General features: G+C 30.1%; 2 protein-coding genes across 2 annotated transcripts in view; one reads left to right on the top strand and one right to left on the bottom strand.

The window, feature by feature from the left end:
- Positions 1-14,221, bottom strand: part of LOC132945825 (atrial natriuretic peptide receptor 1-like) — a 340,723-nt gene that overhangs the window by 161,876 nt on the left and 164,626 nt on the right. The window contains 1 exon segment of the mRNA XM_061015608.1: positions 13,130-13,213. Within this exon segment, the coding sequence (XP_060871591.1) occupies positions 13,130-13,213 (84 nt within the window).
- LOC132945827 (uncharacterized) lies at positions 5,351-6,616 on the top strand. The gene has a single exon (XM_061015609.1). The coding sequence runs from the start codon at positions 5,351-5,353 to the stop codon at positions 6,614-6,616; it is 1,266 nt and encodes a 421-aa protein (XP_060871592.1).

Here is a 14,221-nt window from a genome sequence, read left to right as displayed (position 1 = left end):
GGTTGATAATAAGCTTATCAAAAACAGGTGATAAACAACCGACATTATTCGTTGATAATCAGAGTGCTATTCGTTTAGTTAAAAATCCGGAGTTTCATAAGAGGACAAAACACATAGACGTACGATATCATTTCATACGGGAGAAATACGAAGAAGGACAATTTCAACTACAGTACATTGGAACAGAGGACCAGATTGCAGACATTCTAACCAAGCCTTTGGTTAAGGAACGATTCGAGAAGTTGCGGTCAGCTGTAGGAGTGACTACAATTAAAGAAATTATTAATTGAGGGAGGGTGTTGAAATATACAATTAATATTAGTATTCAAACCATGTAAACACACGTGCGTGTCGTTTTCTAATAGATACTTATGCAGCTACGATATAGCTGTGTAACACCTTTACCATCGCTTTCTATATTATATACGGATACGGGATGGCCTCGATTGTTCATATAAATAGGGCCTTTGATGTATGTAATAATCACTTGTGCAGACGCCGTCATACCGAGTGTACGCGGTGTGTGCGTATAGTCACAGTTTAATTGTCCAGTTGTACGTTATTATATATTATACTTATACATAATCATATTGTCGTGTTATTACTTATTATATTAATGCTAACATCATTAGTCCGTCAAGCTCCACTTTCAACAGCAATTATGAATACAAAAATGCTTCAACTTTAAATTGCCCATTTGAACCCAACTTTTATAAATAGTGGTGAAACTTTCTGGCATAGATATCATATTATAACATATAGTATTATATTATTTATGAATGGTATTTATGTAGGTAACTCTGTTTCTTAGATCTAGTAAATTAAATATAAATATAGAATATTGTACGTAATATGAAATAATTACAGAGTAACAATTATGTATTATAAACACAATGTTTTTTAGATTCTGAGCATAACGATAAATGTATCGTTTTTACAATGATGTGTATTTTTTTTTTTGCATCTGAAGTCAATAATAGAAAAAAATGCCCATGTTGTCAACTTGGAGGTTTCTGGAAAAAAGTCGAATCTAGTTGGTACTTTTGGGATAGTTTTTAGAGTAATTTGGAAAAAAAAAATACAAACATTTGTAAAAATGTTAATAATATTATTAAAATAATTGTTTGATAAGCATGGTTACCAAAAAGTTAAAACGCCTTCACTTGGACCGTTTTTGGTTTATTTCAGTTTTTTCTCTATATTTATAATAATAATAATAACTTTATTTCATTTAAAAAGAATACATACCTTATATAAGTAAAATGTATTTAAATCCTATGTTTGTGGAGAAGACAACAGTTGTTATTTTAAAGGTGAGTTTACAATTTCAAGATAATTAAATTAATAATCCTTATCAAATTATTAAAATTAAGTATAAACAAATAAAAAGTAAATAATAAGTAATAAGTAATAATTAAATTAAATAATAAATTACAAGACAGCCGACAGGAACAATATTTAAGTACAGTACAAATTGATGAATATGGGTTTTACAAACAATATTTAATCTTATACTTAATATACTTTTAAAAATGTTCATGATTATTATAAATAATAATTGTTTAATAAGTAAATCGTATTTCATGCATAAATATCTACCTATATTAAAGGAATCTTTTTTACCAATTTTAGCATTATATTTATTTAATCTATTATCTAAAAACATTGTATATTTTTTGATGAGTAGAATAATTATGGTTGAAGCTGACACTTTAAAATGTATAAGAATACAGATTTGTTAGTTCATCTTTTGCATGAGATTTCTCCAAATTAAATATATTATAAGTATTATATAGTATATCAGTATTCGAATGAAAGGGTTTGTTAAATGGTATCCTTAGTATTGAGTATATAGTAGTTCTGAGCAAACTAAAATTGTTATCGAATGTACCACCCTATATACAAAGTATGTATTTATATACCTAGTAGCACAGAAAACATTTTTAATATTGTTAGGTAACAAAATATTATTTAATGTTTTAAATTTACCAAAAATACTTCTTAATGTTTTAATCACTGAGTCAGTATAAAAATTCCATTTTAAAATCTTATTAATCATGACACCCAGATACTTCACTGATTTTGCACCTCTTACACTTATATAGTTACAATTATTACAAGTACCTGTTAAATGTATCTCTTGACATATGTCATTATGAATTTTAATGGTTCCATAAAATATTAAAACTTTTAACTATTGATATGGAAAAAAGGATATAATATGTTTTATCAAAATATATTATTAATATTCTTCTTTTTTTTAATCAATCACCGATGATACGACGATGGACGTACTTAACGGTTACTAATTCAGTAATACTTATCGAGGCCTAGCTATGATCAAATTGTTATTAACGATAACGTCTTGTCGTGCTATATAATTTATTATTCGTACTGTCAGAAGCTTTTCTAAAGTTTCTTGTTAATCGCAACAGTTTTTGTACATTTTATGAACAAATTGTCAAAAAATGCATTTAAAATTAAATTTTGTCAAAAAATTAAAAAAAAATACTTTAACATAATCAGTATCACCCAAATTACATTTTATATTTACGGACCGACGTTTCAAAACATCATTAAAAAAGATGACGGCATAAAAATCCCAGCCCTATTTATTACCGTGTTTAAAATGTGGTACAGCTAAAGTATATGTTTAAATAAATTTGCGAAAATTCCTAAAGAAAGAGACAAATTAAAAATATTCTCTAATGGAATTCAAATATAGACAACTATCTATCTCAGTTTTTGGTTTAACAAATTACAATTATAAAAGGATGCACTATCTTTGCAGCTGAAAATATGTTTTAATTTCTTCCTTAGTTATATTACTAAGGAAAATCGAATTTGAGTTAACTTTAGATTTGGATTTATAGTTAATAGCAGGGTTATGGGTCTTAATTTTATCCGCAATATTTTCACCAACTGTAGTAAAAAAAGTATTACATTCATTAGCAATATCAGAATCATCAGTCATTATTTTATTTTCAGAATCAATAATCGAAGAAATGTTTACATTTTTATTGTTTATTTTATTATACTATAGCTTTATTCTATTATATTATAGCTTCATTCATTTCTATATTTTCTATATTTCATTTTAAGTTCAGAATTGAAAGGTTGTTCTTTGAATTTATGAAATAACTTGTCTGTGGGTACATCTTATTTAGATTACTATAATTAACAATATTTAATATTTATATATATATATATATATATATATTAGTAACATTAATATAAATATATAATCTAAAATAACCATACATAATAATACATCGCATCTGCTCAAAATCTTTTCCGTATACAATTTAGCATTGAATTTAAATTTAACACATCAATTACAGTGAACTGGCACTACTCGATACCTAGGTATTGTACAGCAGAAAGGTACACAATTGCCCACATTTTTAAGACTTGTAGAATAAGTACTAAGTAGATAATCAATAATTTTATATATACACATATATTATAATCGTCTACCACTTCAGTATGTTAGCATTTTTTTACGCGTTTGTATATTACCTATTCATTTGTTATGCCTAATGTATTATTGTATAATTTTTAAATATTTTGACGCAGTCGTCATACCCAACAGACAACATTGAGAGAATAAAAATATCAGACTCGAATATGAATTTCACTTTGCCATCTTTATTATTTTTATCTTTCAGTTACTAAATTAAACATAAAATATGTGTGCATTTGTAAAGGATACACATACAATGTGTAAAACAAATTTAAATATTTTGTGTTCAAAATAATTTTTAAAAAAAAAACTCATACTTATTACTTTTTTATAACAACAGTATTTACATAATAAAATAAATATTAAATAACACTAATTCGTAAACAATGTTCAGTGTTAACCAATCATTAGTTCCAAAATTGATTTTTGGTAAAGTCTCATTAATTTAGTATTCTGTTAAGATTTTACAATGGCCGAAGTAAAAAAAAAAATTACAAATTCTAATTATTTTTTTGAATCCTTTATAAATCTAATAAATTGAAGATAAAACAAAGACTATTACCAGTAAATATACACTAAAATAATTTTGGTCGAAATAAATAAATAACATAGATTTGAAAAATAATACATATAGGTACAAAAACAACAAATTTATTTAATTTATTTTAGGTTATTAATTGTGTCTTCAACTAATGATTCTGTAAAGTTTTAAATTTAATTAATTGTTTTAATAATAGCATGTCATGCGAGATTATGGCTATTGCAAAGAACCATTTGCAGGGTTCACTTTCCAATGGATAATGGAACTTTATGAAACTTTTAAAACATTTTTACATCAGAAAGAATTCTCGGAAACAATATATATAAAAAAAACAGTTTAAAACGTATGTGTAATGTGTATACTTGTATACTATCGTTCATGTACGTTTATTATTTATACAACTTCTTTACTCCCACACAAAGTCTAAGAAAAAACAACAGCTAAAAGTATTATTGTTGGTTCAATAAAAAAAAAAAAAAATGTTAAATCTTTTATCTCACCGTAGAATCGGAAGAATACAAACATGCTGAATAAGGGGAATATAATGCCAAGTTATGTCATGAGGATGAGACACCCGTTTACTCGTTGTTATAATAACTGTTTAGAAGCTATCCAGAATAAGTGACCGTCGAAAAACTAATAGAAAAAAAACAACACGCTGGTACGTTTTAAAACGCTGTTTTTATTGTTCACACGATTTTCCTGAGGTGGAAGTATTTTACGTAATATATTGTTGAAAATACAAAACAAAAAATTCCTATTTTGTGATTTGTTAAGATGAAAATATAATCGAACAAGGATAAAAAATGAATGTAATAAAAACAAAAACAAAATAAAATATTGTTATTTGTCAATAAATATTATGTACCTACCGATAATATTCTGTTATTCTATCGAAAATCACTTAGAAACGTTAAAAATGATAATATGATCTCTACGAAGTTTCGTCTGGGTCGAATAACATAATATTATCTAGAATGATAATTATAGCAAAATAAAAATACTTTCCGTCTGTCTTGTCTTAGAGTAGTGTACCGAAATTACGCAGTTTACACTGTCGGATACGAAAAATCAACGAATCACCTGATTTTAAAGACAAAAATCTCTGGCCACAATTGATATCATTTTTAATCTTTTGACAACCCGATGTTTTGTAAAACAAACACGAGAAATTATTGGTAACATTCGTTGTTTACAGATATCCATAATTACTACTTTTCAATTACGTAAAAAGAAGAAACTCGTGTGACCAATCTTCACGACAACAGTTCTATACTTTCGTGCTGCGATAACAGTGACAATAATAATATCTCAACAACAAAATCGTTATCACTTCACTCTACGCCATGACGGATCTTTCGGCAGTCGCGGTGACGTTGGAGACATCGTCTCCGCACACCATCACCACGACCACCACCTCCACCGTCACGGCCGTCACTACCACGACGACCACCACCATCACCTCAGGCATAGCTGGTCTGCCGGCCGCGGGAGTGCCGAACCGTGAAGACGCGCGTAGGCTGTTCATGGGAAACCTGCCTAAGGTGAAATCGGAAGTAGAAATTTGCGAGGAAGTTAGCCGGAACACGGACGGCCTGGTGCGCGTCATCACGTACAAGAACTTCGAAAACCCCTTGTTGCACCGGGGCTTCTGTTTCTTGGACTACGAGTCCAGCACGGCGGCCGCGGAGGCCAAGCGCCGGCTGTCTCGGTGCACGGTGTTTGGGTGCAAGACGATCGTCGACTGGGCAGATCCGGAACCGGAAGTGGACGCCCAACAGATGGCCACCGTCCGGATTCTGTTCGTCCGACAGTACGGTGGCACGCTTGACGAGCGCACACTGGCTGACGTGTTTGGCCGGTACGGCAAGGTTGAAAGAGTCAAGAACCTGAAGAACTACTCGTTCATTCACTTCGAACGTCGGTCGGACGCTCGGGACGCTATGAACGCGCTGGACGGCGCAGTGGACGAAGCGTCCGGCGTCCGAGTCGACGTGTCGTGGGCCAAACCACCTGCTGAAAAGCGCATCCGGGAACAGGTGCTCCGCGACCGGGAGCGGCGAATCCGCCTACAAGCGTACGCGACACCCCGCACCGAGCACGATGTCGTTCCCAACATCCGGTTCAACAACAAGACGACGTTCGTAGCAACCACCTCCTCGTTCACTTCAAACACCAACACCAGTCTCGCATCCGTCCCCCTCGTACCATACTCCAACTACGATCACTACGAATACAACTTTGGCCGAAAGACGTACGCGTGCACGTGCCGAGATAATCGGAGCTTCGAAACGGATCCACTGCAACGACAACCGGAACAACAACGAAGACAATCGGAACCACAACCGGAACAACGTCAAAACTGCCAGTGCATTGTCGGTACGTCGGTGGACAGTGACCGTCATAGTGCCGAACGCGTTAACCGCTACGCCGAAAGCGGTCGAACATGGCGACAGCAACAGCGGATGCCACTTCAACAACGAGACACAGTTGAGACCCACTTTGCCGGATCTTCCACTGCTCGACACGATCACGGTGATTGCGCCAACGATATTTCAGACTTGGACTCGATTATTTTGAACTTTTTCCACAAGATGAGTCACACCACCTGAAGAGGCGTGTCTAAGACCACCTGTAATAAATCTAACACGGACTAACTTTCCTGATTTTAATATAATATAAGAAAAATAAACACTGCCCAGCGCCGTGCGCTGACGTTTGTTGAAATAAAAAATAGCTAAATACCTAATAATAATATATTAAAAGTTAATTTTGATTTAAACTTCTGCGGTTTTATTGAGTTACTTGAACAATATATTATGTGTAATACCGCATTCGTAGTGTCGTTTCGACTTCATATTACAACAAAATACAATAAGAAAACGTTTTTACTTTATGTTATAGAATATATTTGTAAACGGCAATAATTGAAGAGACTGTTCAAAAATTCTAATATATGCTTATTTGGAAGTCAATTTATGTATGTTTACCAGGAATGTCAAAATAATATATTGTTATAGCATATTATACTATTGGTAAAGTCGTATAAATATTTAAGATCATAAGAAAATTGGAATTATTAGTGTTATTAATTAATAAATTCTATAATCATTAATGAGTAAAATGTATTAAACTAGATTGGTAATAACTGTTTCAGAGACCCAATGTTGTTTGGCTAAATTATTAACATTAACTGTAATATTATAACTTTGATCAATAATATACAATTTTAGAATATTCACATTTATTTGAGCGGTACCACCACTAATATTAACTACAAAAAAAATTAACCGTATAATACTTCTATAAGTAGGGGAAGACGTCCTAAATAACTGTTGTTCATATTATTTCCACCCTTATTTTAACGTGACCAAATAACTCTGACACCAGCTATTGTAGTACGGTCAATTTACCATGATCAGTATACATTGGGATTCAATTGAATTGGTCACATACTCACACCATGCAAATATAATGACTGTACCCGTTTATTGCTATGGTCATGAGGCTATTAAAGTATCGACATAATACTATGCAAAAATTGTAACACAAAATTACATACGAGATGCGCAACGATAAATACATTGTTGTTCGATTCATTTTAGTGAGTAAAATCAATCATAATAATATGTGTCATACGATAAATTTTAATTTAACATTTACTACTAAATTACAGTTAGTTCAACGAGATAACTTTAAGTACAATATTTAAGAACGTTTGTATATTGATTTCCGGTGAATGGTGATAGTATATTATAAAATAATTGGTAGATACACTTCAAGACATTTAACTCTTATTTTCGATCCAATTGTTTCTACACCTATTATATTTTAATTTGTCTTTTTCTTAGGATTCTTCTTTTTTATAGTTCTGAAAAATGCATGGCTGTTACCACCACACCTTTCTAATCGAAAATGTCCTGAATTTTATTGTCCTGATTCATCTCATACACCTTTTCTAAATCGTTTCTAATTACATCAGTTCATCATTCTTATGTGTCCATCTCCAGGTCAGTTTCAACTAAATTGCTGATATGATGGTTATAATTTCTGTTTTTGTTATAACTAGTGTTTTTGGCCTTAAATGTAGCTTGTGTATCACCTCCTTATCTAACTTATTATGGTTGCACCATACTATATTATTTCTTTAAGTATTCCATCTGATCCCTGGGACTTCCAGTTGTTCAGGCTATTAATAATTCTCATGGTTTCTTCTCTAATGTTCATTTTCTGTTCTTGTGAATATTCTATGCTTCTATTGGTATCTCTGATACGTCACTGTTTAATAACTCTTTAAAATACTATCATATGGATACTTTTTTAAGAGAATCTATCAAAATAATTGTTTTACCACCCTTGTAAGGTTTTGATTTTAGTTCTTAAAAAGTACGAATTTGAATAAATTCTGAAATATGAAGATTTTGTAATAAACTAGCTATTGGTCTAAATAGCTTAGCTTATCGTGCAGGTAGCAGGACCGTAGATATGAGGAAGAATTAAGGATGTTTAATAAAATATAGACTCGTTGAAAAGTTAACGCTGTTTATTGTAAAATATTCTTTAGAAAAAAGTCCAAAATGACAAAATCGTTACACATAGTGACGTGAAGATACTCGTCTGTACTATATTTGGTGAAACACGTCTAAATCCAGGCCGTTTCGGGTCTGGTTTTATAAAGCTTCCTACTCTCCTACCTTCCCCTTGTCCATCGACTTATCCGTTGTCCATACGAAAATACGTAAAGTTATTATCTGTATCCCACACCTAGTTGGGTCAAAAACCACATTACCATTTCCATATATTTTAATATACACGAAACACCAAATATTAATTATTAGGTACTATGTACTTTCTTATAGTCTATGTGTCGTATATGTATATAATATATATGGTATATAGTACCCACATCCTGTTATTATATATATAATATGCGATTTTATATATATATATATATATGATATGTTTTTTTGTATTTAAAGTTAAAATGTAAATGTGTACTGCGTTTTAAAGTAATATGCCTAAGAGAATGTGAACGCTCGGCTGACTGCCACCCCTTTCCTGGATATGAACCTGTTTGACCAATGGCTCGTATAATACTAGAATAACTTATCTATTATTCTTTACTATACTTTTTAGTTATCTTTCTAATTATCTAATATACGTTATGACGAAATGGATATGGTCCGTTACAATTTCATGGTAACTAATTCAGATCCAAACTTTCAGCATTAATGTAAGTACAAAGTTATGTGTGTAAGACTCAGTTAGACAAAATATATTTTTTTAAGACACAAATCTCTGTTATTTATACTATTATATAAAGAGGAATCGTTAGTTGACGTTATTGAGGGTAATCTCTGGAACTATTGAACTAATTTCGAAAAATCTTTCACCAATAGAAAGCCACATTCTTTGTGAGTGTTATTGGCATACATTTAGTCCGATAAAGTTAATAAATAATTAGTTATAACGAATAATTAAAATAAACGTGTAAATTGTATACCTAAATATGGAACAGCGACCGTTGGGTTTCAAGCTACATGCAATCTGACCTTATTCTTATGCGTATGTTTAGATATGCGTAGATATGAATTGTTCCGAGAAGTAAAATTTGACAATCTATATAAATATACCATAATATACGTAGGTATAATGTAAAATATTTTTCTTATTTAATTTTTAATTTTAGTATTTAAAGTTTAAGTTTAACATTTAGTTCAAACTATGTTGTTTGAAACGTGTAATAATCCTATCACGAACTAAATCAATATTGTTAATTATGATGAAATATCGGGAAAACCATTCGTACAATTCGTTTTTAATATAGGTAATCTCTAAACTATTATAGTATTGGGATTATTTTATTAAAAATTAAATTATATTCTTAAACTTATCATTAGACATTATTATAACTAATAAGTGAACCCTTACAATATTGTATATGCTTAATAATTTTTTTGATTAACTACTCAAATGTCTTAGTTTTAAAAACACATTTTATAAGTTTCTGATAATGATAATTTTATAATGATTAGTAAACATAATTACATTATATTATAATTACTGTTAACTGTTTAGCGTTAAGTCAAAAATAAATAAAAAAATATATATTCGTATTTTGTTTACTTAGGTAGGTACAACATATTGAAGGTGGATATTCTAAGAAATTAATTTGGTTCAAAGTCCATGGTATGGTAAGTGGAAATAATGCAATTTATTTAGTAGCTTTAATATAGTAGTAATTAATCAATTGAGAACGGCTGTGCCGATGTTGATGAAATTTTTTGTGAGTGTTTGAGTGGTTTTCTGGATGATTTGGATTCACAATTTGCCCCGGTAAGTCCAACCCGAAGAGGTGGCGCAGATAGGAATTTTGAGATTTATGTTGGACAGTTTTGTTTATAAATGGTTGTTATTGGTTATATAAGAAATAAATAGTAGAAATTAGTAAGTAGTAACTGAGTTGCACTTATAGCCGCTGATCAGTGGGTCTGCAATCCACCGCAGTTGGATTGCCTACCTGATAAACTGTCACGCATTGTCCACGATCCGAAGTAGTCAGATTACCTACCAGGGTGGCTTAATTACACCAACTGCAGCGAGTTACATCCAAAAGGAGTTGAACAATCACAATTTTTAAAAGAGTTGTAATTTTTTACGGGCAACGAAGTGCGCGGGTTCAGTTAGTATATATATAAATAGATTTGTAGTAAATAATAATTTGTTTCTGTCAATCTCTTGTGCGTTAAGTCTAGTCAAGATAATTCGAAACAAACGTACACGTCATGTAATATAATAAGATTAAATAGCTTAACTTTTGATCCTTCAGTAACAAATAATTGAATCAAAAGTTTCTAAATAATACGCTAACGTACAGTTATTATCACATTGAACAAATACGTGTTCGCAAATCCTGTCTGCCTGAATTCAAAGCTGTCAGTTAAATATAAAAATATATTTTATGACATAAATCAATATAAATATTATATTATATTATATTTTTACATGTTATTATACATGTAAAAACAATTTAATCATACATATTACATACTATATTATATTTTCATAATATCGTAAAATACTTCAAAATGTCATTATTATTGACTAATTTGTGGTTGATATTTTAATCTTAAAAAATTGTTTTGCAGCGTTGGAAATTTGTTTTTTAGTATATAAAAAATAATAACACATTTAATATTAAATAATAGTAAAATTTTCACTGAGTATTCTGGTGAAGGTTAAAAAGTATTATTCAACTAGGTAAGACGAATAATTTAAATTTAATTAAACATTCATAATACAAAGATAAAATTGAACAACGATTTTCTTGATTCGTATTTTTTATTCGTGACACGAACTTTTGATTAAATTAGTAATTTTAAGATCAAGATAATAAACAAATGTTTCGCCAGTTTAATTATAAAATATAACTATACTTGATATTATTTGAATAAAAATTGTGACCAAGAATATAATATTTTACGACGAAATTATTCAACCAGCTTATAAATACAAACGAAAATATTTTAATTACTTGTAATTTATCATTTTTTTCTTCTTTTTTGAGTAAATAAAAACGTCTAGTTATTTAAACTATTTGAAGGTGCTTTTAAAGATTTATGACTTTTATAATTAGTATTAATACATTTTTAGTTCGTTTAATAAAAATTGGGTTTACATATGAATATTTCTGAATAAAACACTGGATCAAATATTATAATATTACACCACTGTTGTATTAATTCAGTTATTTGAAAAATACTTAATAATAAATTTATATAGCGATTGTATTTGAAGGCGTTAAAAAGTTTAAAGCATTTTTTCTCGATTTACATTAATGATATATATCAAACTCATCATAAAACAACCTTTTGGAAAAATATTTCAAATATTCGTAAATCAATACGCACAACTGGATATAATTAACTGAATAATTAAAAATACGATGGTAAATAGTGTTATATTAAATATTAATCATATTACGATAAAATATTTAAAAATACTTATGCATGACAATTGCAAGAGCTGGATGTAGTTGGGTGCACAGTAGAAACGAGTATGTTACGTTTGTGTTGTGACATGAAATTTTAAGTCATGACAAATTATTGCACAGGTATGAAAGACAATTCTGAATAGAAATCAATTAAAACTATATATATCAATATATTGGTTATATCAATTATAACCTTCCTTGAAATGCTTCACGGACACTTGGTTGTAACATTTCATTATGTATAGGAAAGCTACTGGGATAATTAAAAAATGATCTTTTTAAAATAATAACTATACTTGATTTATTTATTTATTTATTTAGTCAACAATTTAGGCTTAGATACTATTTTAAACGTTCAAACAAATATGTATTCAGAAAAAAAAAATGTCCTTGTAAAACCAACTATAAAACAGTCTAAGTTTAACTCATAATTTACTTAGGCAAAACTCTCTATAAAGCTTTCACTCAATTCTATCCAACCATCGCAATCCTCTAATCTCTATAATTTATCTGTTCTTAACATCACAGGTGACCCCGCAAGACGTTTGAAACGTAAATGGTTCCGGGACCTCTTAAATGATTAAATACCATTAGTCATTGCCACGAACTGGATGGATTCTTCCTTCGAGACTACAGTCCAATAACTACTACCCCTACATAATTTACACTTGTTGTAAAAAACATATTTACAGATTGTATAGTAAATATTTGAAATTCCAAAAAAAAAACAAAAACTCATAATCTAAAAAATACGATTCTTACGTAAATGTATACCAATATATTCGTGATGGAAATCCACGAATTATTCAAATGTATAAGTTGTGCAGATAACACGATAGTGGTTTTTTATATATTCGTTTGAAACATAATATCCTTATAATAATATGATAGCTAACTGAATAATAGTACTTATTTTAAAATGGTTGTACAGAGTTTAAGTAGGTATATAATAATATACGATTTTCTAAAATAAAACGAAATACCAATAGTTAAAAATGTAATAATAATTATACATATAATGTATAAAATATTATTGTTGGCCAGAAAATAAATATAAATATATACAAATAATATTGAATAAATTATTATTATGATTATTATTATTATTATGAAAGGCCGTCTAGGTACTGACTTTGTAAAATGCCGTTTGAATGAATATTTGGCGTCCGTAGTCACATTGGCTCATGAGGCTCATGAGGTCATCTGATATGACGGTCTGTAATTGAAAAAAAAAATAACAATGTTATACAGTAAATAAAGGTAATAATATCATAATATATAATATACAATATGTAATTAGTAGGTACTTATACACTTAATTATTTTATAATTAACTTTCTGGGAATTCGTGCAAACGTGTGTATTTGTGAAAAATAATTTTTTTATAAGGTTCATTATGTTGTTATTATTAGGAAAAAACTATTAAAAAATGTTGACGGTTTTAAGTCCGACAACGCGTATACACACCGCAAGCCAATTATCGCATAGTTCACGCGGTAGTATAAAAACACTTGAAATATATACCCACACGCGTCATTATACAGCTGCAGTGATTCCACAACTAAAATTCTTGTAAAACGTGCGAAATGTAACGCATAGTAATAATAACATAACAGAATATTTCTGCACCGTTTGATTATACTATTATTATTTTTACTCAACGGATAATATATATATAATATATTATTCTAATATTATAGTTTTTTATTCGACACGCGAATGACGGCTATGGTGAGGAGGTCGATTTAAGCTAAGCAGACATTATGAAAACGAACGTCGTCGTGGTGGTTGTAATAATATAATATTATCGTGTGTGCGTTATGGTGGAAAAAATCGTAGGAGAACGTGCGCAGTAGGGGTGGTGAGGTGGTTGAATTTGAGGACAGGTAGATTCCTACCGGCTTTTTTTTTATTAATATTATTTTAGAATATCATATTTTTTTTAAGTCCCGATCTCGGGGCGGTAATTTGACGGGCGCCGCGGGACGGCTTCAGTTGCAATCAGCTTGATTTTCGTAATCATCCGGTGGTTATAACCGCATTACCGGCTGTATATACAGGCTGAGAGTAACTATTGCGCTGAGTCGGTTTAAAAGGAAGCCTTAAGAATAATTAGATATAGCAGGGACCGATAATTTTGAAACGGTCGCTAATTCAAGAGTAGCAGATACGAAAACGGAATTTGATTGACATAAGCAAAAAAAGATAAAAATGTATAATGAAA

The sequence above is a fragment of the Metopolophium dirhodum genome, chromosome 5, assembly GCF_019925205.1.
Source record: "Metopolophium dirhodum isolate CAU chromosome 5, ASM1992520v1, whole genome shotgun sequence".
Lineage (NCBI taxonomy): Eukaryota > Metazoa > Arthropoda > Insecta > Hemiptera > Aphididae > Metopolophium > Metopolophium dirhodum.
This window is presented reverse-complemented; position numbering and strand designations above follow the sequence as displayed.

Bases quoted from the DNA above. Each gene is read 5' to 3' on its own strand.
- LOC132945827 (XM_061015609.1), top strand. From the start codon at position 5,351: ATGACGGATCTTTCGGCAGTCGCGGTGACGTTGGAGACATCGTCTCCG.